Below are 26,462 nucleotides of genomic sequence, written 5' to 3' on the forward strand. Positions count from 1 at the left end.
AAATGGAGTGATGGGGGGGAGGGAGGTATGATAGAGCTCACTCAGTCTTCCTGGCTGTTGTCTGTACATTAGTGAGGTTCTACAGCGAGAGGTGAAGAATATATAATTAATATGAGAAGAGACTGAAAAGGAGAGTTGAGGATATTTCACCACACACACACCGGTGAGAGTTGAACCTCGGGCAACACACACAGTTGTGAGGGTCATGGAATTTTGGATGACAGTAATTGGCCAGCCACATTCCCCCCCTCAAACATTTCTCCTCTCCTTCGCTCCTGATTGCATGTGCTGCCATAGAAATGTAATTAATATATTCTATTTCTATGTTTGCTGCTGCTGCATTGTGCGGGGCGTTGCCTTGGCAACCGCAGACTCATTCGCTAGTTTCATCAAGGCGCAACAAAGTTTCATCACGTTGTTAAAGGGATAGCTCACCCAAATGACACAATGACATATTGGTTTCCTTAACTTGTAAGCAGTATGTGATTTAGGCGTGACATCAATCCATGCCTTGGTTTAGTTGCCCTGGCAATGTGTCCACATGCTAATCTTTTAGCGTTTGTGGCACAAACCCCAATCAAGTCATGGGACCGATATAATGTGTGAACTATCCCTTTAAGAGTCCATATTACTGCATGAATGCCCCCCCCTCCCCCGAAAAATGGTTATGTCACCGTTAAACGTATTTGTGCCAGCCCTACACACACAAACACTGTTACAACTGCTGCTGTTACGTCTGCTCCTTCTAAACCAACCCAGACTTCACAAATACACACTACATTGGAAGAGATGTTGATATCTTACGCTTCAAGTGCCGAACCCCGGCATGAAATTTGTGCATGTAACCTGACTTACACAAAAGTCTCCTACTGACATCCATTCATGATTGACAAAGCCAGGCAGTGTTACGTCTCAGGATAGGATCCTTTCCATGTACAACCAGGCGCCGTGGCTTATGGAGTGGTCACAGGGAGCCCCAGACGTCACTTAGCCAAAGGGCACTGTTGATGGGACACTCTAGCAGCACATAAACATGCCACTTAGAAACAGGTACACACACAGGCCAAATGCTACCTCACAGAGTATGTTGCATACAATTTTGCCAGGTGACACACAGAGGACACAAACAGGGTACGCTTGCATGCACACACACAGACACACAACGTTATTCAATTGTGCAGGTGAGACACTCACTGGCATGCTAATGTGTTGATTGTGCAGTCTAATGAGGTCTGGAAACATCAATGTTTAAAATAGCGAAATAGCGATTGAGGAGTAAGTGTCTAGTGTTAGACTGGTGTCAGTCTAGACAGTTTAGTGCAGTTTGTCCATTCTACCTCAGAGGTTTAGTCATTGTCCCCCTGTTGAAGTATGTCTGCTGCTTTTAAACAGCTCCCATTGAAGAGGCTTTGAGACCCTTGTCTAATGCTATGGTAAGCGCCACAGAACAACCTTTACAAGCTTCTGGATAGCTGAAATGCCTGTGACGGTTTTCTCCCGAGGAGACTAAATATGATAAGCGCAACATGAAAGGTAAAGTGAAGGTTAAAAACAAGTGGACTTTAAAAAAAAAACATGGTTTTGCTGCTTATTTCAATGCCCTTCTGAGAACGGTACGCAGGGCGGCGCATAGGCTCAGTTAATCTGTCTCTTTAATGGAGGCTAGGGACAGGGTTTCCTCCCTGCGACGAGCAGCACTATAGATGTGAGCAGGAGTGTGTGTGTTTTGCTACACTCTAGACTCTAAGAGTGCTCTGATTGGGCCATGTTCCATTCTATTACTGTCACACTGGTGGTAGGGGGCTGTGTCCCAGATCACACAACCACTGAAGCAAACCCACCTGCTAGAAACAGCGCTTGAGTGCACACAGCGGCTGTGCAGGTGTGAGATATCTCCGTGTTGGACTGGGGATCTAAGGCAGAACATTTAGTGCTCTTCCGCACTTAAAAAACGACTATGCTCTCCCCTTGCTGGCTAGCAAGCAGATCAACAATGTGTGAGAGAGAGAGCGAGAAAGAGAAGTCCGAGAGGGGGGGGGGGAAGAGAGAAACGGAGAGAGAAAGAGTCAGACTGAACACAGCGACCATTCTTCAAGGGAGCTGCGCTGGAACAAGCAGTGCCAGCTGTGTGTGTGTGTTATAGTGCTGTCGCTTTGTGCTCTGCTGTCTTACCCTCAGGGAAACATCAGGGGTCTGGGCTGAGGTGATAAGTGCTGTGGGACACCGCCACAGTGCCGACACAAACAAACATGCTAACAAAACCATGCGCGCACGCACGCACGCGCACACACACACACGTATACACACATTCCCACACACCCCTGTGCGTAGATGTGCACCAACACACCAACTTATCCAACCTGTTTAGGAGGGTAAGCGGGCGGTTTGTAGAGTAAAGTCATACTTTAATATATAGCGTTATTATTTTACCCACTGTGAACCACCTGTGGAGCCTGCAGAGGAACCATGATTGTCCACAGACACACAGCAGGACGGAGACATGTAAAGCGAGAAACATGGCTCAGAAAGTTGCCAATGGTTTGAAACAAAACCAAATTACAACACGCTCTGCAGTGGGGAGAAAATGCTGTGGTTGTGATTTAACAGGACACACTGTCCTCTGTGTCTGTGTGTGTGTGTCGACTCACCAGTTTCTTCCTCTTGTCCTGTTCTGTGGGAGGCTCCTCATCGTCAGTCAGCTTGGGTTCCTCGAAATGGCTCATCAACATACAGCTAGCGGAGAGAAACACACACACATAGTTTACACGTGGACAGACAGACATGTACCAACACATACATGCACCCTACGCATGCACACATACATGCAAGCGCGCCACACAGACAGACACATGTACAATGCGCCTACACATATGGCCCAACGATAGGCCCATGAATCATGCAGCCGTGTGATTGATAACGCAGTAGCGAATGTATCATAGACCTGGTGACTGTGATGAAGAGTCTTCGAGGGGAGAGAACCTTAGGGCATGACATCATCTAAAACCTATGATGCACTGACGACACTGCGGCATCACTCTCGTATATCATACACACCATATATCGCTGCATACACAAACATTCACACATTCATTCACATACATATTTATACAGGTGATTCTCATGAAACCAGTTTCAAACATGTCTATAGCAAATTGAGCTACAAAACCATGATGCATCTGCAAATATCAACTATCATTCTGAGGACTAAGATGTTTCATTTTTTGGCAAAGTGTCTTATTTTAAATACATTTTATCCCGAATCCTTAAAATGTTCACCCCAAATTGTCATTACCGAAATACATCCGGATTAAATTCTCTGGTATTTTTTAAAATATAAAATGTTAAATTAGAAAAACCTCAAATGCATGAATGTTTGAAATGTTGTTTAACTCAGGCTTTAATTAGTGGCGCAACATAAAACATATATTTGAAATTGATTACTTTTTTGGACCGTTACGGTAATGAGAACTTTGTGGAAATTGTGGTAAAATGCATAATATCTGATCGAAAAACATAATAATAATTATGAAACAGATAAGTACAGATCTAATCTCAGTGATCCAAGAGGAAATGTCATGAAAAATGACACGATTTTGTGGGTCAAATGTCAGTTTTGTGAGAATGACCCACACATGGATACGCACTCAGGCATACAAATAAACAAGCATGGTGGTGACAAACTACCCAGTAATCCCTCACTATTTGCGTCAACTTTTTATTTCCACCAGTGTGTCCGTTGACTGCATTTGCACACAATACAAGCAAGAAACTTGCATTTGCTAGGATGCGCAGAGCTGATTCCTAACAACTTTCAACAACAGCCAAAATAACTTGAGGAGTTGAAGTGTGAACTCCGCATGCCAGTTTGCTGTCTGGGCGGGGATCGGTAGCGCTAGGGCTGATATCATATGTCTGGGGGTAAACACTATTACGCCCGTGCACCATTGTTCCCTGTGCCATTTCACGCACCATTAAATCCCCAGATTGGCACAGCCACAGAGAGATGTTATGTTGAACCAGCACACCTACTCCTTATGGGATTACATTACTTGATCAAACTTTCTCTTTAGGCTTCTGGGTTTGATGTCTTTCAGATTCCTACCGCCGATTCTTATTTCATGAAGGTGTCCTCAGATTCTAACCACAGACACCGTGGTTCTTGCTTTCTGTTTCTCACATTCACACAGTTTAAATGATCAGACTAAATCCATGTTGCATCACATGTACTTCCATTTCTGTCATCAGTTCTACTGACTGTCGTTGTGGTCATGCTATGGGCAAGCGATGGTCAGAATGTGGTTGTGCTGTGGTCGTGTTGTGGTTGCGTTCAGGCCAGACGTACTCTTTGAGGGTTCCTGTGTCGGAGTCTTCTGTCATCACGTCATGCAGCGCCTCCACACAGATGTTGATGATGCCACAGAACTTCTCCTGGACCACACTAGAACACAAAAACTCACATTAAAAGACAAACTGCAACAAAACACATTCGCAACAAACTGCAAAACAACAAAAACAAGAATATGAACAACAACCATTTAAAATACACTGGAATACAACACTGGAATACAACAACAACAGAGTTAACACACAGAACATCTCCACACTGGGACACAATAAGAGACCGTTTCTTCTGGATCATCCAGTGTCCGGTATCAAACAGGTGGATCAATGGTCCCTTTGAGAATTGTGTGTGTTACCGCGTGGCTCAGCTGGTAGAGCATGGCACTTGCAACACCAGGGTTGTGGGTTTGATTCCCACGGGGGACAAATATGAAAATGTATGCACTCACTACTAAGTTGATACGTATCAGAGCGTCTACTAATATGTTAATTGCTTCAATAAAATAATGTTTGTACCCTGTGCTGCTACAATGCTGTGCTGTTGTCTTAGGTGTTTTGTCCTATAAATGTAATCCCAGCACCCGTCCGATGGAGGCCTTTTGCTAGGCCATCATTGTAAATAAGAATTTGTTCTTAACGGACTTGCCCAATTAAATAAAAGGTTTTATTCATTGATGTAAACATCGCAATCGCCATCACAATCACACTGCCCTATCCCATCTGGACAAGAGGAACACCGATGTAAGAACGCTGTTAATTGACTACAGCTCAGCATTCAACACCATAGTACCCTCCGAGCTCATCATCAAACTGGAGGCCCTGTGTCTCAACCCCGCCCTGTGCAATTGGGTCCTGGACTTCCCTTACGGGCCGCCCCCAGGTGGTGAAGGCAGGAAACATCTCCACTTCACTGACCCTCAACACTGGGGCCCCACAAGGGTGCATGCTCAGCCCTGTACTCCCTGTTCACCCACGCATCCAACTCAATCATAAAGTTTACAGGTGACACAACAGTAGTGGGCTTGATTACCAACAACGACGAGACAGCCTACAGGGAGGAGGTGAGGGCACTCGGAGTGTGGAAAACAACCTCTCACTCAACGACAAACAAATCAAAGGAGATGATGGTGGACTTCAGGAAACAGCAGAGGGAGCACCCCCTATCCAAATCTACAGGACAGCAGTGGAGAAAGTGGAAAATGTTAAGCTCCTTGGCGTACACATCACAGACAAACTGAAATGGCGTTATGGGATTTTTATGAATAATGACTAAATTATGTATACATTTAGCTTAGAATTATAACTAAACAGAATATTTCTCTGTTACTATATGAATGTATGAATCTTATTATAATCATAATACTAAATATAAGGTGTGTAGTTTTAGTCAAGAATTAGAACAGAAAGTCCAGAAACGAATGGAGCTATCGTCAGACCGGCTGGAATACTGTGTTCCTTAAAGGACATTCTGTCCCTACCCAGGGAGGGGAGAGACCTTGGGCTTGTAGTAGATTGTTTAACAGGTGGCAGACAATGTGAGAAGTGAACTATATTGCCATTGTATCTGAGAAGAGGGACATTTATGACGAAATGTGAGGTATATAGACCAATGTACAGGAAATGATAAGCAGAACGTTCCCGCGAATAAACATTTAACTATTGTACTATTGTAGACTGGGCCTCTGTCTGTCTATATTCATATCAGTATCTTACAAATCCTGATATAGCAGACTGAGTAATTACAATTGAATTGGTTAATGAACACGAGAACAAAATTCTCATGACAAATCGTCCACAAACTTCTACAGATGCATAATCGAGAGCATCCTGTAGGGCTGTATCACAGCCTGGTACGGCAACTGCACCGCCCTTAACCGCAAGGCTCTCCAGAGGGTGGTGGGGTCTGCACAACGCATCACCGGGGGCAAAGTACCTGCCCTCCATGACACCTACAGCCCTCGATGTCACAGGAAGGCCATAAAGATCATCAAGGACAACAACCAGCGAGCCACTGCCTGTTCCCAACGCTACCATCCAGAAGGCGAGGTCAGTACAGGTGCATCAAAGCTGGGACCTAGAAACTGAAGTACAGCTTCTATCTCAAGGCCATCAGACTGCTAAACAGCAATCACTAACTCAGAGAGGCTGCTGCCTACATTGAGACCAATCACTGGCCACTTTAATAAATGGATCACTATTCACTTTAAATAATGTTACTTTAATCATGCTTAAATATCCTACATAACTCATATCATATGTATATACCTTATTTTACACCATCTATTTCACCTTGCCTATGCTGCTCTGCCATCACTCATCCATATATTTACATGTACATATTCTAATTCACCCCTTTAGATTTGTGTGTATTAGGTAGTTGAGAAATTGTTAGATGACTTGTTAGATATTACTGTACTGTCGGAATTAGAAACACAAGCATTTCACTACGCTCACATTAACATCTGCTAACCATGTGTATATGATCAATAACTTTTTGATTTGTCCCAGAGTCTGTTTGGGCTATTTATTTCTTGACAAGCTGACTAATAGATAGTATAGGATAGTAGATTATGATAGTAGATTGACATAGGCTAGTGATGTTGCTGTTTGTTACTCGTCTTGTTGGCTGAGGAAAAGTAAATGGACAGCTATTCAAAGTACACATAGTTTCATTTATTAATTCAAACATTTAAGAAAAACAAGCACCACACAAAACTTGAAAAAGCCATACAATCCACATGCGTAAAATCATTGAGGATAACACACAAAGTCTGGGACTTTTTTTCCATTATGGTCCTCAGAATTTGGTAAGAAGGAACACACATTGTTGCGTCCTCGACTTGGATGTTCTGTTAATGATAATTCAGAGGCAAAAAAAACACACCTATTTAGGCGAGGTGCTGGCTAGCGGAGTAGAACACTAGAAAAATTAAAAAGGAGAGCAGCACACTCTAGGAGCTCAGATGCAATAATTTAATAACCTAATATCCAACGTTGACAGATAAGCTGTCTTCACATCAGGATAAATAATTACCATAATCTAAATGTGATTTCTGTCATTCTGAGCACCTTGGGTGGATGATCTAATCAGCTGACGCACCCCAATGCATATGGGTCCGGCAGATTTCTCCAATGTCCGGTAAATTCAAATGTTGCTGATCAAATATCAAGTGCCACATTTTCCTAACGCAAACCCCGATGTGTGGCTTTATGTCACAGAAACGATATTGGCACCATGTGTGTGCAAAACATGTACAAGAGCATTCGGAAAGTATTCCTTGACACCTTGACTTTTTCCACATTTTGTTACATTACAGCCTTATTCAAACATTGATTAAACAAATACAAATCTCAATCTACACACAATACCGGTGATGACGAAGCAAAAACAGGTTTAGAAATGTTTGAAAATGTATCAAAAATTAAACTGAAATACTTTATTTACATAAGTATTTAGAAATTGAGCTCAGGTGCATCCTGTTTCCATTGATCATCCTTGAGATGTGTATACAATTTGATTGGAGTCCACCTGTGGTAAATTCAATTCATTGGATATGATTTGGAAAGGCACACACCTGTCTATATAAAGGTCCCACAGTTGACAGTGCATGCCAGAGCAAAAACCAAGCCATGAGGTCGAGGGAATTATCCGTCGAGCTCCGAGACAGGATTGTGTCGAGGCACAGCACTGGGGAAGGGTACCAAAAAATATCTGCAGCAATGAAGTTCCCCAAGAAAACAGTGGCCTCCATCATTCTTAAATGGAAGAAGTTTGGAATCACCAAGACTCTTCCTAGAGCTGGCCACCCTGCCAAACAGAGCAATCAGGGGAGAAGGGCCTTGGTCAGGGAGGTGACCAAGAACCTGATGGTCACTGTGACAGAGCTCCAGAGTTCCTCTGTGGAGATGGGAGAACCTTCCAGAAGGACAACCATCTGTGCAGCACTCCACCAATCAGGCCTGCATGGAGATGGCCAGACAGAAGCCACTCTTCAGTAAAAAGACACATGACAGTCAGCTTTGAGTTTGCCAAAAGGCACCTAAAGGACTGACCATGAGAAAAAAATGTATCTGATTTAATGAAAGCAAGATTGAACTCTTTGGCCTGAATGCCAAGCGTCACACCTGGAGGAAACCGGGCACCATCCCTACGGTGAAGCATGGTGCTGGCAGCATCCTGCGGTGGGGATGTTTTTCAGCTACAGGGACCAGGAGACTAGTCAGGATCGAGGGAAAGATGAACGGAGAAAAGTACAGAGAGATCCTTGATGAAAACCTGCTCCAGAGTGCTCAGGGCCTCGGACTGGGGCGAAGGTTCCCCGCCCAACAGGACAATGATCCTATACACAGCCAAGACAATGAAGAGCGGTTTCGGGACAAGTCTCTGAATGTCCTTGAGTGGCCCAGCCAAAACCCGAACTTGAATCCGAGCGAACATCTCAGGAGAGACCAGAAAATATCTGTGCAGCGATGCTCCCCATCCAACCTGACAGAACTTGAGAGGATCTGCAGAAAATAATGTGTGAAACTCCCCAAATACAAGTGTGCCAAGCTTATAGCGTCATACCCAAGAATACTCGAGGCTGTAATCACTGCCAAAGGTGCTTCAACAAAGTACTGAGTAAAGGGTCTGAATACTTATGTAAATGCTATATTTAGGTTCATTATTATTATTTTTTAAACAATAAAAAAACTAAAAAATGTTTCTTTGTCATTTTGGGGTATTGTGTGTAGATTGATGAGAAAAAAACGAAACAATTGAATCAATTTTAGAATAAGGCTGTAATGTACCGAAATGTAGAAAAAGTCTAGGGGTCTGAATACTTTCCGAGTGCACTGTATGTGTGCAAACACGTGAATGTCTACATGGAGAGAAGTGACATCCCCGGGGACATACAGTATCAGTCAAAAGTTTGGACCTACTCATTAAAGAGTTTTCCTGTATTTTTTGACTATTTTCTACATTGTTGAATAATAGTGAAGACATCAAAACTATGAAATACACACATGGAATCATGTAGTAACCATCAAATTGTTAGACAAATCAAAATATATTTTATATTAGACAGACACCCTTTGCCTTGATGACAGCTTTGCACACTCTAGACATTCTCTCAACCAGCTTCATGTGGTGGCAGGTAGCCTAGTGGTTAGAGAGTTAGACTAGTAACCGAAAAGTTGCAAGATCGAATCCCCGAGCTGACAAGGTAAATATCTGTCGTTCTTCCCCTGAACAAGGCAGTTAACCCACTGTTCCAAGGCCGACGTTGAAAATAAGAATTTGTTCTGAACTGACTTGCCTAGTTAAATAAAGGTAAGTAAAAAAAGAAAAGAGGAATACTTTTCCAAGTCTTGAAGGACTTCCCACCTATGCGGAGCCCTTGCTGGCTGCTTTTCCTTCACTCCGCGTCCAACTCATGCCAAACCATCTTAATTGGGTTGAGGTCGGGTGATTGTGGAGGCCATGTCATCTGATGCAGCACTCCATCACTCTCCTTCTTGGTCAAATAGCCCTTACACAGCCTGGAGGTTGGTTTTGGGTCAATGTCATGTTGAAAAACAAATTATAGTCCCACTAAGCACAAACCAGATGGGATGGCGTATCACTGCAGAATGATGTGGTAGCCATGCTGGTTAAGTGTTCCTTGAATTCTAAATAAACCATTGACAGTGTCAACAGCAAAGCACCCCACCACACATTCTCCTCCATGCTTCACGGTGGGAACCACACATACGGAGATCATCTATTCACCTATTCTGCGTCTCACAAAGACATGACAGTTGGAACCCCAAATCTCAAATTTGGACTCATCAGACCAAAAGGACAGATTTTCCAACAGTCTAATGTCCATTGCTTGTGTTTCTTGGCACAAGCTTGTCTCTTCTTATTATTGGTGTCCTTTAGTAGTGCTTTCTTTGCAGCAATTTGACCATGAAGGCCTGATTCACACAGTCTCCTCTGAACAGTTGATGTTGAGATGTGTCTGTTACTTGAACTCTGTGAAGCATTTATTTGGGCTGCAATCTGAGGCGCAGTTAACTCGAATGTACTTTTCAGCAGCGGTTAACTGGGTCTTCCTTTCCTGTGGCGGTCCTCATGAGAGACAGTTTCATCACAGCACTTGATGGTTTTTGCAACGGCACTTGAAGAAACTTTCAAAGTTATTGATATTTTCCAGATTGACTGACTTTCGTGAAAAAGTAATGCTGTTGTTTTTCTTTGCCTATTGTGGAATTGCAGTATTTCCTCCCTCTACGAACTAACGAAGGGAATGAAGAGAACATCTCTCTAAGATCCAAGACCTGCTCCAGTCTACACACTACACATGTACTAGGCCATTAGATTGGATAATATTATTTATGGTTCAAATGCTAATAACACGGTCCGAGAAAGCAAAATGCCTCACAAAAGTTGAGTGCCCCTAACATTCTAAAACACACCTCTATCGACTTTCCAGTGCTGTGTATGAAAGGGATAATAATGAAATAATAAATTACTAATAAGCCTTCAGCGGTCTAAAATGGGGGCTATAATAATAAAACGCCTTTTAGCAGACACTTTGATCCAAAGCGACTTACAGTCATTGGTGCATACATTTTACGTGTGGGTAGTCCCAGGAATCGAACCCACTACCCTGGCATTGCAAGCGCCATGCTATACCAAGTGAGCTAGATGACCACAAAGCTGGGTGTGAGTAGCGAAGGCCAAGCTTGTATTTCAGACATTGATTTGGAGAGACAGGACGGTCGATTCCATTCTAGTGACAGGGATTTAAAGTTTGGCTGGAGAGAGCAGATGGGATGGAGAGAGGTAAAGTGACTTCATTGATTATCCATGTGTAGTAATCTGTAGAGTGTATGTGTAGATTGATATTGGATTGGGAAGGAGTTGGGCAAAACCATTTATTTGGGATTTGATGGTACTTTAACTGTATGCCTTTTCACGAGGCACAATGATTGTACCTCGACATCTGCTGAAGTACGTGTGAAAAAAAAAAACTTAGGGTGGAAAATTCTTGCTAAACTAGCCCACTGGTAGTGCTTTATTTGACAGTCATGTTTCAGTGGTAACATCATGTTATTACTGTATGTTAGGTGGTAACCATGGTTACTATCTTGGCGGGGAGAGAGACCGGGAGACATGAAGCGAGAGAGGGAAAAGACAGTGAACAAGAAAGAGAGGGTGAAAGAAGATCTAGATAAGAAAATTCTGCAAATAATACATATTAGAAAGCAGGGAATGAGAGGGCAGTGATTGAAAATGAGAGGACAGAGAGACACATTTTCTCTAACGTGGTGAAAGCCGATGGGGAAGACAAGGCCCAGCCACCGTTTGATAGCTCAGCTCAGTGCAAAGATATAATCTATCAGTGCTCGACTTTGGCAGGAGCTCATCTGAGCGGCGTGCCGCCACCTAAAATCTCCTGCTGCTTAAGCGCCCTTTACCCCTGCACCTAAATATAAACCGTACCGGCACCTATTTCAGACCAAGTCAAGCACTACAATCTATTAAACACCTGAGGACACATTCACCAGAGTTTGTTACATGTTGGACGTTCAAGCCGTCCCAGTTGTCTGCATGTCATCCTACGTTTTATTTATTCATAGGTTCCAACAGTTCATGTAGGTTGAATTATTGAGGGCACACATCTGTGGGTATATATAGCTGGCTGGTTCCAGTTCAACCTCAAGCCCCATTCCCTAGCAAGCTAGCCATCTCACAAGTTATATGCTAGCTAACTAGCTTACCAACTAACGTTATCTCACGAAATAGCTTCCTAACTGACTAACAAATATTAGCTAACTAACCAATTATCTAACTAAATAACAGATCTGAAAGGACTATTGCTGTCAAAACTACACTTCCTTCAGAAAGCTGAGGATACAGAATTTCAGTTACTTTGATGTTTCCCCATTGAACACCCAATGCCTAGCAAAAAAGCATTTCATAGATTCATTATTTGAGTCTTTCTTTGAAAGGCTGAGAACAGTGGGTTGGCCATACCAATGGAACAAAACGAGAACGGGAAAATAACTTGAGATAAAGAGGGCAGGGGAGCTTCAAACTCAGCGTCAAACTTGTAAGTGGATGGATAGTCGAGACAAAGATAGACCACAGCCTGTCGTTTCTAATGGGAGCAAATTAATCCTAGTGGGCAGAGCCAAGCAATCCTACTGGCGCATTTTAGCGTGTATTAGCATACTTTTGTTAGAGAATGCCTACTCTAAAGCGCACATGTGCAATAACTCAATTCGCCCTTGCACTCCTAAACAACGCAATTTATTAAAACATTGGCAAAGGATAAAGTCAAGAGAGCCAAGGCAGAGATCAAATGCTTCATTGATGAAAAAATAAGCAGACAAAATTACATCTCTCTCAATCTTCTCCCACTACCGGCCACTGGGCTTCCTCTCATCACCATATTTTGTGGTGAGTAGAAATGCCAACCGGAAAATGTATACATCTGGTGAAATATCTGGCTCATTGTTCGATTTGTGATCGAGCTGGCCGGAGTAAAAGTCAGCCAATAAGCTTTATTTTGTAGAATGAGTAGCTTTTTCATACTCTTGACAAAATGTCTGTCAATAGCTGGTTGTACATATGCTGTCGTTTGCCATAGTAATGTACAGCTACTCCTTTGGTACAACATTTCTACCCTCAAGTCTAAACATGCATTGCTGTTTCCATATTAACATTGAAATTATTGCTTGCATCAATGGCTAAGAGAAAACAACCACATTGAAAGAAGCCTCAAAACTGCAAATCTTAAAAACCGACAATAGACTAAAGAAAAACTGTTCTGATGCCACCTCACAGAACAGTCTGAACAAGGTGCATGAAAAGTAGAGCCAAACAATTATACAAATGACATTTAGACACTTTTGGAGGACTACATCTTAAGCCAACAGACAAACTTGTCTCGGATACTTTCCTATTTCCAGTCATGCGTTTAATAACATTTTAATACTTTAATCTCCTTGCTGTGTAACACGCACTATTGGACACCCCTACCCTTAATCTCCTTGATATTAGTGTCAGGCTTGGCTGTCATGGCAACCGATTGAAGTAGGCGTCCGGCATCATATTAAAGATCTCTTATCACAAGTGAGGCTTGTGTCAGTTCGAATTCCGTTCTGCTCGACACCTCGTTCGTGATTACTTACCAATGGGTGTCACCCCACCTCCATTCCAGAGGAGATAAAAACATGGACGTGTCAGGGAAGCCAAAGAGTGTCCCAGAGGAGCAAGGAAAGACACATTCTTACTGTATGTAGCTAGTTGCAATGCTTCATGGTGCTAGGGTCAGGCAGGGGATTTTTTTCCCCTCCATTAATACTTTAACAGTGTCATCCATCTATGAGGTATATCAGTGTCGTTCCAAGAAACTTGCGGTTTTGTACATTTCTGGTTCTGTGGTGGAATTTGGGTTGATTTGATTGAACTCAGCCTGTATTTTTGATGTATTCTGTGACTTGAGGACGTTCCCAACTGGGAAACTTCTATCTCCCTCTTGAGATCTCAAACAAACAAAAGCAACAGTATAAATGCAGCAATTGAGTAACTTATTAAGAACTGATTCTCTCTTTAGCTGTTTGGCCACATTGAATCAGCAAAGCAGTAAATCATTCACTTTAGTTTCATTGTAATGCCATACAATCCTTGTAGTTCCACACATATGTCTGGAAGATTGGCATGCCAATTTACCAGGTCATACAAAATACAGATGACCATGGCTCTCTTCCATGAAACTGACCATGCAAGTTATGCATGCTAAGTAGAGGATATAATAACCTAAAAGCTAGGATTCCAAAATGTGTACTTTACTTATTAAAATACTTGCAAAAGTCCTTTTATACTTGACTAAGTAGGTGATAATCCTTTGACCAAAAACAGGAGGACCAAATGGCCAATAAGATATCCAGTGCTGATAAGGAATAAAAGCTACATTTCCTTCAATGGCTTAGAGACTAACACAAACCCATTGATAAACAACCTCCCCTCCCTCCTTTTCTTTTTTTACAGTGAAAGAAATAGTGACGGATGGACTGAATAAGTATTTCACTGTTGGTCTACAGCACACCTGTTGTTTACGAAGCATGTGACGAATAAAAATGGATTTCGATTAATCTTTTGTTGAATAGTTTATGGTGAGCTAAATGCTCACTTTTAAAAGAAAATGAAGGGGGAGTGGTACCCCACTCAGACCAACACCTCTCTAGCCTCTTCAAACCAGAACACTGATTTACATTCAGTGACAGAAAATAAACTAGTCATCCAACATCATTATCATAAGATAGGACAAGAGGAGGCTGCAAAATTAAACAAATCATTGAAATGTAAGTGGCAAGGAACAGTTAGTGAGTGGAATAATTGCATATTAAAAGGAGACGGAGTAGTTACCTGAAGCCACCGTGTTATCAGATATTTACATTAAATTACTGGCAAAGCAGACAGAAGCTGTTATCCCGATCTGACACACACGACAGTCAATTTACACAAAACAGTTTTTGTTTTTTTAATCTCCATTTATTTATTTATGGATTGCACTGACTAGGTCGCTGTGGATAAAAGCATCTGCTAAATAAGGTTTTCCCAAACTTAGCCATTGTAGTAGTTGGAATTCGGTTCAATCGCAGTGGATCCAATCATGTGGATCAAAAGAATCATTTGTGAAATCGCGAACAGGCGGCTAATTTTTGGGGAAAAAATACTTTGTTTTGGATTATGTGGTTGCAAAACTTGTTTTGTAGATACTTCAAGTTGGGCATTCAATTTAGGAGATATTGCAACTCAATAGATACTAGTCAACCTGCAAAGTAAACACGACTAAGGTAAGAAAAATATGACTAAACTACGAAAGAAGAAAATTTGTGCGCGTTCTTCAGCTGTCTAAAAATATTTGTATGGTAGTTGGAGATGTTGTTAAATGTATAATTCAAGCTGAATAGGAACTTAAGCAGTTTATTAAGAATAGGTCTGATTACTTTAGTAGAATGATATATATTTCAGCTAGGTCATCAATTGTATAAAAAAAATAATAATAATAATAATAATAATTGCAGAATATGACTCTGCAAAATGAAAAACTGTGGTCCCGGTAACTAATTTCAAAACCGTTATACCAAAAGTCTAACATCTTTGGGTACGGCTGATAGGAGTATTTGCTTGCTCACCACAAAAAAATGAAATCCATTAAACAGTAAATCAACAGTATGGCCTAGTACTCTGTCACCGTACGATTCGATTGAGGTGACGTCTACAAAATTCATCAAACTATAGCATTTCAGCTGTGACTGTGTGAAATAGCGGTTAGGTGGTAATTTGGAGATGCAACACAGCCAGCAAAGGCTGTCATATCCAATTGCTGGACAAAAGAACTCCCACTTGCCTACAGTATGATTGTCACATCAAAACAAAAGAAAACTCAACCCCCAGAATCTGGATAAGGAATTTACAACCATACAACACAAGACAAAGGAGAAGTTAATTCTGAATCCTTTGAAAAGTTCAATAATATGCTTTACCTCCCACTTGGCTATCTGCCACGGTATAATAATTTCAGTGCTTGTAATTCAGCGCTCATTGTCTGGCTCACATAAAAGACAAGAAATAGAATATCAAATGAAATATTTATCGACCAACAGTTGTAAACAAATATTTGTAGTCTTAGTACGTCCTGAGACTTATACACAAAGCTCCTGCTCCAGCTGTTAGGATACAACCATAATGTCAAACCTATGACACCCACCCACCATCAATACCTTAGCACACTTAGTTTGTCGACATTTTGAGTCAAGTTGATCAATGTCTCGACAAAGCAGTAACAGATTTTGCTTTCAGGATGAGGGTCATCCTGAATCGACCCTGGCAATGTTTGCACTCTCTGTGGCGTCAGAGAGAGGTGTGAGTGACCCTTTTAGATTAGAGCCAGGGAGATGTTTTTTGATCCAGCCCAGACTTAAATCCTATCGACCAGCTATACTCCAATGGTCATCCTCTCTCTCTCACACATACTAATTTTCATATTTTAAATGGTATTTTACAAAATGTTCCATCTCAAGAAAAAAAAAAGACATTTTATGAGCCCGAGCCCAAATGATTGTGCATTCGGAAACAATTCAGGCCCCTTCCCCTTTTCCACATGTTGTTACTTATAGACTCCAAAATGACAAAAAAAAGTTCCAAATGTATATAAAAATATATAAACTTACATAAGTATTCAGGCCCTTTGCTATGAGGCTCGAAATTGAGCTCAGGTGAATCCTGTTTCCATTGATCATCCTTGAGATGTTTCTACAACTTGGAGTCCACATGTGGTAAATTCAAATGGGTTGGACATGATTTGGAAAGGCACACGTCTATATAAAAAGGTCCCACAGCTGACAGTGCATGTCAGAGCAAAACCCAACCATGAGGTTGAAGGAATTGTCCGTAGAGCTCAGAGACAGGATTGTGTCGAGGCGCAGATCTTGGGAAGGGTACCAAAACATTTCTGCAGCATTGGAAAGGATAAGCACATTGGTCTGGGAGGTGACCAAGAACCCGATAGTCACTCTGACAGAGCTCTAGAGTTCCTCTGTAGAGATGGGAGAACCTTCCAGAAGGACAACCATCTCTGCAGGACTCCACGAAGCAGGCCTTTATGGTAGTAGTCAGACGGAAGCCACTCCTCAGTAAAAGGCACATGACAGCCCGCTTGGAGTTAAAAATGCACCTAAAGAACTCCATGACCTTGAGAAACAAGATTCTCTGGTCTCATAAAACCAAGATTGAACTATTTGTCCTGAATGCCAAGCATCACGTCTGGAGGAAACCTGGCACAATCTATACGGTGAAGCATGTGCCAGCAGCATACCACCCTGCGTCCTACTGCTGGCTTGCTTCTGAAGCTAAGCAGGGTTAGCCCTGGTCAGTCCCTGGATGGGAGACCTGATGCAGCTGGAAGTGGTATTGCAGGGCCAATAGGAGGCACCCTTTCCTCTGGTCCCCCCAAAAATATCCCAATGCCCCAGGGTAGTGATTGGAGACATTGCCCTCTGTAGGGTGCTGTCTTTCAGATGGGAGGTTAAATGGATGGAGCAGTCGTGTTAACACCGGTGTCCTGGCTAAATTCCCAATCTGGCTTTCATACCATCATGGCCACCTAATCATCCCGTTTACAAATTGTCCGATTCAGTTCCTCTCCCCTGTAACTGTTCCCCAGATCGTTGCTGTAAATAAGAATATGTTCTCAGTCAACTTACCTGGTAAAATAAGGCTACCGCACATTACACATGACATAAAATCAAATATATGTAGTAGCTCTTGGGTAAACAAATTAAACTACCTCCAGTAGTCTAATCTTTTTGAGTGTGGACTGTATTACTGTATTGCATTTTGTTTGGGGGCGGCAGGTAGCCTAGTGGTTAAAGCGTTGGACTTGTAACCGAAAGGTTGGAAGATCAAATCCCCGAGCTGACAAGGTAAAAATCTGTCGTTCTGCCCCTGAACAAGGCAGTTAACCCACTGTTAATTTTCGAGGTCTCCCCTTACACTTCGCAGTGACATAAACAACCGTTCAAAAGTGTGGGGTCACTTGCAAATTTTTTGTCCATTAAAATAACATCAAATTGATCAGAAATACAGTGTAGACATTGTTAATGTTGTAAATGACTATTGTAGCTGGAAATATAATATTTTTTAAATGGAATATCTACATAGGTGTACAGGGGCCCATTATCAGCAACCATCACTCCTGTGTTCCAATGGTATGTTGTGTTAGCCAATCCAAGTTTATCGTTTTAAAAGGCTAATTAATCATTAGAAAACCCTTTTGCAATTATGCTAGCACAGCTGAAAACTGTTGTCTTGATTAAATAAGCAATACAACTGTCCTTCTTTAGACAAGTTGAGTATCTGGAGAATCAGCATTTGTGGGTTTGATTACAGGCTCAAAATGGCCAGAAACAAATAACTTTCTTCTGAAACTCATCAGTCTATTCTTGTTCTGAGAAATGAAGGCTATTCCATGTGAGAAATTGCCAAGAAACTGAAGATCTCGTACAACGCTGTGTACTACTCCCTTCACAGAACAGCACAAACTGGCCCTAACCAGAATAGAAAGAGTGGGAGGCCCAGGTGTACAACTAAGAAAGAGGAATATATACAGGATATACAGACGCTCTATTGAGTTCATTATGCCTTTCCTTGGAATTTTCTAAATGGATGAACTATTCTACATCGAACACTTCATCTGGATGAGTTATGGCTAGGACATCTGTCTGGTGAGTAGGCCAAGGCTTAATGATTCTGATGAAAATACGCTCTGTCTTCATCAAACTAACGTTTTTTTTGCATAGTTTCAGTGTGGAACCTGTCTTTGTTTAGGGGGGTAATAGCCTAGGCTAACAAATTCTAAATGACACTAGCAGTTCCTAAAGTGGGGTCGTCACTAAGGTTAGTTACCACAGCCACAAATTCATAAACGCTGCCTGTTTCTACAATTTTTCTTCATAAAATCAGATTTTAAACTTAACCACATTGCTAACCTTTTTTATATTGAATTAATTTTGGGCAACAGATATATACAACAAAATGCACAATGTGGACCAAGAGGATATAACTTGAAAGTATTCATTAAAAACGCTTATCTCCAAAGTGGTCCTCGAAGGTAAAAATAACTAACACATAACGATTAAAAGACAAGACAAAATTACAAAAAACCATAAATACATTCATTACATTGACATCCTAAAAAGTAGAACTATTCACTGCACTTCTCCCTAACCTTAAAAATCAACCATACTCATTTCACCTTAAAACAATCGAGTAATCGCACATCACACCGATCCTTCAAATAAATACAACTGACCAGCAGTAGGGGGCACAAGGGGCAATGGAGTGGTTTCCCTTACTTAGACAACCTTGTCCGAATAAAAAACTTTGCCCGCATTTTAAAGCTATTTTTACTTTTTATTCGCTTGATCTCCAAGGGAAGGCTATTCCAAATGCCTGTATGTAAAAACGTGCTCCTCGCAGTACTGTTTACTCTTATGCCTCACCCTAAACTTAAATTAAGACAAAAAAGCACATGTTTACTTTCATACATTTTTACAATACAGCCAATATTGACTTACTGGCTGTGGTAATTAGTGACAACCGCAAAGTAGCCTAAGCAAAAATGACATTGTCAGGAAAAAACATTTTCCTACTTCAGTTAACCAGTCCATTTTGAATTTGAGATAAAACTCAATTTGGCAAGGAATATAGCTTGTGTATCCCATCAGTTAGAGACGTTTTTATAGGCATTTATTTCTGTAGGTGCACACAGCACGCGTGTGTAGAGGGAGCTGTCAGAACGCAATTGAGTGAGTGAGTGAGACATTAAGGGAGCAGAACTGTGTGATGCTTGGATTGGTTTCTTTTTTGTTGTGTCCCGCAATTGCACACGCACTGATTTAAAGCAGCTATATTCAAGTAATAGGCTGTTTTTAAAACTCTGCACTGCAAAAAAATAAAAAATCTTTACAATAACTGTTTTGTCAAAAGAAAAAAAGTTACCATGAGATACATGCATTGTGAACTGTGCTCCATGCTGAGATGTGCTGTCTGTGATTGATCATGCAGATAGCAGTGAGAAGGCAATAGAGAAGCCAGATTTAGACAAAGCATATAAATGAACCGTTAACATCATGCTGTTCAGAAAAATAATTTACCAGTTTCTTGCAGTTATTTTGTCTCTGCGTACAGTTTGAAGTTGCTAACTAGTAGATACCATAGCATGCTAGTAGATACCATAGACTTCCAGACATTGCACTAACACTAGTTAGCATTGGCTAGTGAAACTACTTCTAACTTTCTTCATGCTGGATGCAGAGACAAAAATTGTATATATGACTCTGTTGAAAAAGATGAAGGCCTCATTGCAAAAAATTCTAGGGTATCACTTTAAACAACTAAAACCAGATATAAAGTATGTATAAAAGACAATGGAGCTACAGTTGAAGTCGGAAGTTTACATACACCTTAGACAAATACATTTAAATTCAGTTTTCACAATTCCTGACATTTAATCCTAGGAAAAATTCCCTGCCATAGGTCAGTTAGGATCACCACTTTATTTTAAGAATGTGAAATGTTAGAATAATAGTAGAAAGAATGATTTATTTCAGATTTGATTTCTATTCCCAGTGGGTCAGACGTTTACATACACGCAATTGCCTTTAAATTGTTTAACTTGGGTCAAACGTTTTGGGTAGCTTCCCACAATAAGTTGGGTGAATTTTGGCCCATTCCCCCTGACAGAGCTGGTGTAACGGAGTCAGGTTTGTAGGCCTCCTGGCTCGCACATGCTTTTCAGTTCTGCCCACAAATGTTCTATAGGATTGAAGTCAGGGCTTTGTGATGGCCACTCCAATACCTTGACTTTGTTGTCATTAAGCCATTTTGCCACAACTTTGGAAGTATGCTTGGGGTCATTGTCCATTTGGAAGACCCATTTGCGACCAGGCTTTAACTGATGTCTTGAGATGTTGCTTCAATATAGCCACATCATTTTCTTTCTTCAGGATGCCATCTATTTTGTGAAGTGCACCAGTCCCATCCTGCAGCAAAACACCCCCACAACATGATGCTGCCACCCCCGTGCTTCACGGTTGGGATGGCGTTCTTCGGCTTGCAAGCCCCCCCTTTTTCCTCCAAACATAACAATGGTCATTATTGCCAAACAGTTCAAAATATTTTATATTCTTCAAAGTAGCCAACCATTGCCTTGACAGCTTTGCAGCACTCTTGGCATTCTCTCAACAAGTTTCATGAGGAATGTTTTTCCAACAGTCTTGAAGGTGCTCCCACATATGCTGAGCACTTGTTGGCTGCTTTTCCTTCACCTCTGCGGTCCAAATCATCCCACACCATCTATATTGGTGAATGCGGAGGCCAGGTCAACTGACACAGCACTCCATCACTCTCATTCTTGGTCAAATAACCCTTACACAGCAAGGAGGTATGTCTGGAGTCACTGTCATGTTGAAAACAAATGATAGTCCCACTAAGCCCAAACCAGATGGGATGAGGTATCGCTGCAGAATGCTGTGGTAGCCATGATGGTTTATTGTGCCTTGAATTCTAAATAAATAACTGACAGCGTCACCAGCAAAGCACCCCTACACCAAAACACCTCCTCCATGCCTCACGGTGGAAGCCACACATGCAGAGATCATCCGTTCAACTATTCTGCGTCTCACAAAGACACGGTGGTTGGAACCAAAAATCTCAAATTTGGAGTTATCAGACAAAAGGACAGATTTCCAACAGTCTAATGTCCATTTCTCGCGTGTCTTGGCCCAAGCAAGTCTTCTTATTTTTGGTGTCCTTTAGTAGTGCTTTCTTTGCAGCAATTCGACCATGAAGGCCTGATTCACACAGTCTCATCTGAACAGTTGATATTGACAAGTGTCTGTTTATTTGGGATGCAATTTCTGAGGCTGGTAACTCTAATGAACTTATCCTCTCAGCAGCAGAGGTAACTCTGGGTCTTCCATTCCAGTCCTCATGAGAGCCAGTTTCATCATAGCGATTGATGGTTTTTGCGACTGCACTTGAAGAAACTTTCAAAGTTCTAGATATTTTCCGGATTGACTGACCTTTATGTGTTAAAGTAATGACGGACTGTCGTTTCTCTTTGATTATTTGAGCTCTTCTTGCCACAATATGGACTTGGTCTTTTACCAAATCTTCTGTACACCTCCTACCTTGTCACAGCACAACTGATTGGCTCAAATGTATTAAGAAGGAAATCAATTCCACAAATTAAATTTTAAGAACTGCATGCATTGAATGCATTCCAGGTGACTACATCACGGTTGAGAGAATGCCAAGAGTGTGCAAAGCTGTCATCAAGGCAAGGAGTGAATATTTGAAGAATCTCAAAATTAAAATATATTTTGATTGGTTTAAAACTGTTTTGGTTACTACATGATTTCATATGTGTTATTTAATAGTTTTGATGTCGTCACTATTATTCCACAATGCATAAATAGCAAAAATAAAATAAAACCTTGAATGAGTATGTGTTCTAAAACTTTTGACCGGTATTTATATATATATATTTTTTACACTGTTTGGACATAGCGGCCCAAAAAACACTTTAGCGTCCCGCCCAATACATTTCTATGCAGAAAAAACGCTGGTGTGTGTGCCTGTGTTTTTTTTGTCAGCCAATGGGAGTCAGGGTATGGAAATAAAGAGAGCTGAAACGCTCCAACTAATTTGCTAGGTGTGTCCTCACCTGTTGTCTGACGGTAAGAGGGAGAGCAGAGCCAGAGATGACAGTTTCCTCCTCTCCGGCTGTGTGATGTTGTCCATGCGGTCAACCCACATCTCTATCACACCACCTAACAACTGGCCAATCTGAGAGAAAGTGAAAAAGAAAGGGAGAGAGAGCGAGAGAGAGAGAGCAAGAACACAAGGTTCAAGCATATCAGTCATCGGAAGTGGCCTCTTGTCTTTCAAAGTCACAGAAAAGAAGTGGACAGGTCAAAGCATAACAGCTATTAGTCTTCATCCACAATGCTCTCACCTATTTTGTTACATCAGTACTGATGGAAGAGTAGAGCTTATGAGATACACCCTTCTGTATACAGTGCATTAGGAAAGTATTCAGACCTCTTAACTTTTTCCACATATTGTAAAGTTTCAGCCTTATTCTAAAATTGATTAAATAAAATAATGTCCTCAATCTACACACATTACCACATAATGACAAAGCGAAACAGGGTTTTAGAAATGTTCTCAAATAAAAAAATAGATATACAAAAATACCTTAATTACATTAGCATTCAGACCCTTTGCTATGAGACTCGAAATTGAGCCCCGGTGAATCATATTTCCATTAATCATCCTTGAGATGTTTCTACAACTTGATTGGAGTCCACCAGTGGTAAATTAAATTGATTGGACATGATTAGGAAAGACACACACCTGTCTATATAAAGTCCCCACAGTTGACAGTGCATGTCAGAACAAAATCCAAGTATTGAGGTTTAAAGGAATTGTCTGTGAGCTATGGGACAGGCTTGTGTCGAATCACAGATCTGAGGAAGGGCACAAAAAAATGTATGCAGCTTTGAAGGTCCCCAAGAACACAGTGGCCTCCATCATTCTTCAATGGGAGAAGTTTGGAACCACCAATACTCTTCCTAGAGCTGGATGGCTAGCCAAACTGAGCAATGGGGGGAGAAGGGCCTTGGTCAGGGAGGTAACAACCATCTCTGCAGCACTCCACCAATTAGGCATTTATGGCAGAGTGGCCAAACGGAAGTCAGTCTTTAGTAAAAGACACATGACAGCCCTCTTGGAGTTAGCCAAAAGGCGCCTAAAGGACTCTGACCATGAGAAACAAGATTTCTGGTCTGATAAAACCAAGATTGAACTCGTTGGCCTGAATGTCAAGCGACACGTCTGGAGGAAACCTGGTACCATCCCTAAGGTGAAGCATATGGTGGTGGCAGCATCATGCTGTGGGGATGTTTTTCAGTGGCAGGGACTGGGAGACTAGTCAGGATCAAGGCAAAGATGAACGAAGCAAAGTACAGAGAGGTCCTTGATGAAAACCTGCTCCAGAGCTCCCAGGACTGGGGTGAAGGTTCACCTTCCAACAGGACAATGACCCTAAGCAAACAGCCAAGACAATGCAGGAGTGGCTACAGGACAAGTCTCTGTTCTAGGCCCTCTCCTATTCTCGCTATACACCAAGTCACTTGGCTCTGTCATAACCTCACATGGTCTCTCCTATCATTGCTATGCAGACGACACACAATTAATCTTCTCCTTTCCCCCTTCTGATGACCAGGTGGCGAATCGCATCTCTGCATGTCTGGCAGACATATCAGTGTGGATGACGGATCACCACCTCAAGCTGAACCTCGGCAAGACGGAGCTGCTCTTCCTCCCGGGGAAGGACTGCCCGTTCCATGATCTCGCCATCACGGTTGACAACTCCATTGTGTCCTCCTCCCAGAGCGCTAAGAACCTTGGCGTGATCCTGGACAACACCCTGTCGTTCTCAACTAACATCAAGGCGGTGGCCCGTTCTTGTAGGTTCATGCTCTACAACATCCGCAGAGTACGACCCTGCCTCACACAGGAAGCGGCGCAGGTCCTAATCCAGGCACTTGTCATCTCCCGTCTGGATTACTGCAACTCGCTGTTGGCTGGGCTCCCTGCCTGTGCCATTAAACCCTACAACTCATCCAGAACGCCGCAGCCCGTCTGGTGTTCAACCTTCCCAAGTTCTCTCACGTCACCCCGCTCCTCCGCTCTCTCCACTGGCTTCCAGTTGAAGCTCGCATCCGCTACAAGACCATGGTGCTTGCCTACGGAGCTGTGAGGGGAACGGCACCTCAGTACCTCCAGGCTCTGATCAGGCCCTACACCCAAACAAGGGCACTGCGTTCATCCACCTCTGGCCTGCTCGCCTCCCTACCACTGAGGAAGTACAGTTCCCGCGCAGCCCAGTCAAAACTGTTCGCTGCTCTGGCCCCCCAATGGTGGAACAAACTCCCTCACGACGCCAGGACAGCGGAGTCAATCACCACCTTCCGGAGACACCTGAAACCCCACCTCTTTCAGGAATACCTAGGATAGGATAAAGTAATCCTTCTCACCCCCTTAAAAGATTTAGATGCACTATTGTAAAGTGGCTGTTCCACTGGATGTCTTAAGGTGAACGCACCAATTTGTAAGTCGCTCTGGATAAGAGCGTCTGCTAAATGACTTAAATGTAAATGTAAATGTAAGTCTCTGAATGTCCTTGAGTGGCTCAGCCAGAGCTTGGACTTGAACTGGATCGAACATCTCTGGAGATACTTGAAATGAAAATAGTTGTGCAGCGACACTCTCCATCCAACCTGACAGAGGTTGAGAGGATCTGCAGAGAAGAATGAGAGAAACTCCCCAAATACAGGTGTGCCAAACTTGTAGTGTCATACCCAAGAAGACTCGAGGCTGTAATCACTGTCAAAGGTGCTTCAACAAAGTACTGAGTAAAGGGTCTGAATACTTATGTAAATGTAATATTTTTTTTTATTTGGAATAAAATAGCAAAACTGTCTAAACCCGTTTTTGCGTTGTCATTATGGGATAAAAAAAATACGATATATATATGTATACACATACAGACACACATATACATACACACATACACTTGAAGTCGGAAGTGTACATACACTTAGGTTGACGTCATTAAAACTCATTTTTCAATCACTCCAAAAATGTATTTTTGGCAAGTCGGTGTACCTGTGGATGTATTTCAAGACATTCCTCAAACAGTGCCTCTTTGCTTGACATTGTGGGAAAATCAAAAGAAATCAGCCAAGACCTCAGAATTTTTTGGGGGAGACCTCCATATGTCTGGTTCATCCTTGGGAGCAATTTCCAAACGCCTGAAGGTACCATGTTATTCTGTACAAACAATAGTACGCAAGTATAAACACCATGGGACCACGCAGCCGTCAAACCACTCAGGAAGGAGACACGTTCTGTCTCCTAGAGACAAACGTACATTGGTACAACAGCAAAGGACATTGTGAAGATGCTGGAGGAAACAGGTACAAAAGCAACTATATCCACAGTAAAACGAGTCCTATATCGACATAACCTGAAAGGCCGCTCAGCAAGGAAGAAGCCACTGCTCCAAAACCGCAATGAAAAAGCCAGACTATGGTTTGCAACTGGACATGGGAACACAGATCGTACGTTTTGGAGAAATGTCCATGTCCGATGAAACAAAAATAGAACTGTTTATCCATAATGACCATCGTTATGTTTGGAGGAAAAAGGGGAGGCTTGCAAGCCAATGAACACCATCCCAACCATGAAGCACGGGGGGTGGCAGCATCATGTTGTGGGGGTGCTTTGCTGCAGGAGGGACTGGTGCACTTCACAAAATAGATAGCATCATGAGGGAATAAAATTATGTGGATATATTGAAGCAACATCTTAAGACATCAGTCAGGAAGTTAAAGCTTGGTCGCAAATGGGTCTTCCAAATGGACAATGGCCCCAAGCATACTTCCAAAGTTGTGGCAAAATTGCTTAAGGACAACAAAGTCAAGGTATTGGAGTGGACATCACAAAGCCC

The 26,462-nt window shown here is 42.1% G+C and overlaps 1 protein-coding gene across 2 annotated transcripts in view; it reads right to left on the bottom strand.

Annotated features, from left to right (window-relative positions):
• Positions 1–26,462, bottom strand: part of ipo11 (importin 11) — a 275,946-nt gene that overhangs the window by 75,992 nt on the left and 173,492 nt on the right. For both annotated transcript variants that reach the window (XM_029638398.2, XM_029638396.2), the window contains exons 26-28: positions 22,611–22,732; positions 4,343–4,438; positions 2,649–2,733 (exon numbers count right to left, since the gene is read on the bottom strand). In XM_029638398.2, the coding sequence (XP_029494258.2) occupies positions 2,649–2,733; positions 4,343–4,438; positions 22,611–22,732 (303 nt within the window). The remainder of the gene's footprint in view (positions 1–2,648; positions 2,734–4,342; positions 4,439–22,610; positions 22,733–26,462) is intronic.

Source organism: Oncorhynchus nerka, linkage group LG27, assembly GCF_034236695.1.
Source record: "Oncorhynchus nerka isolate Pitt River linkage group LG27, Oner_Uvic_2.0, whole genome shotgun sequence".
Lineage (NCBI taxonomy): Eukaryota > Metazoa > Chordata > Actinopteri > Salmoniformes > Salmonidae > Oncorhynchus > Oncorhynchus nerka.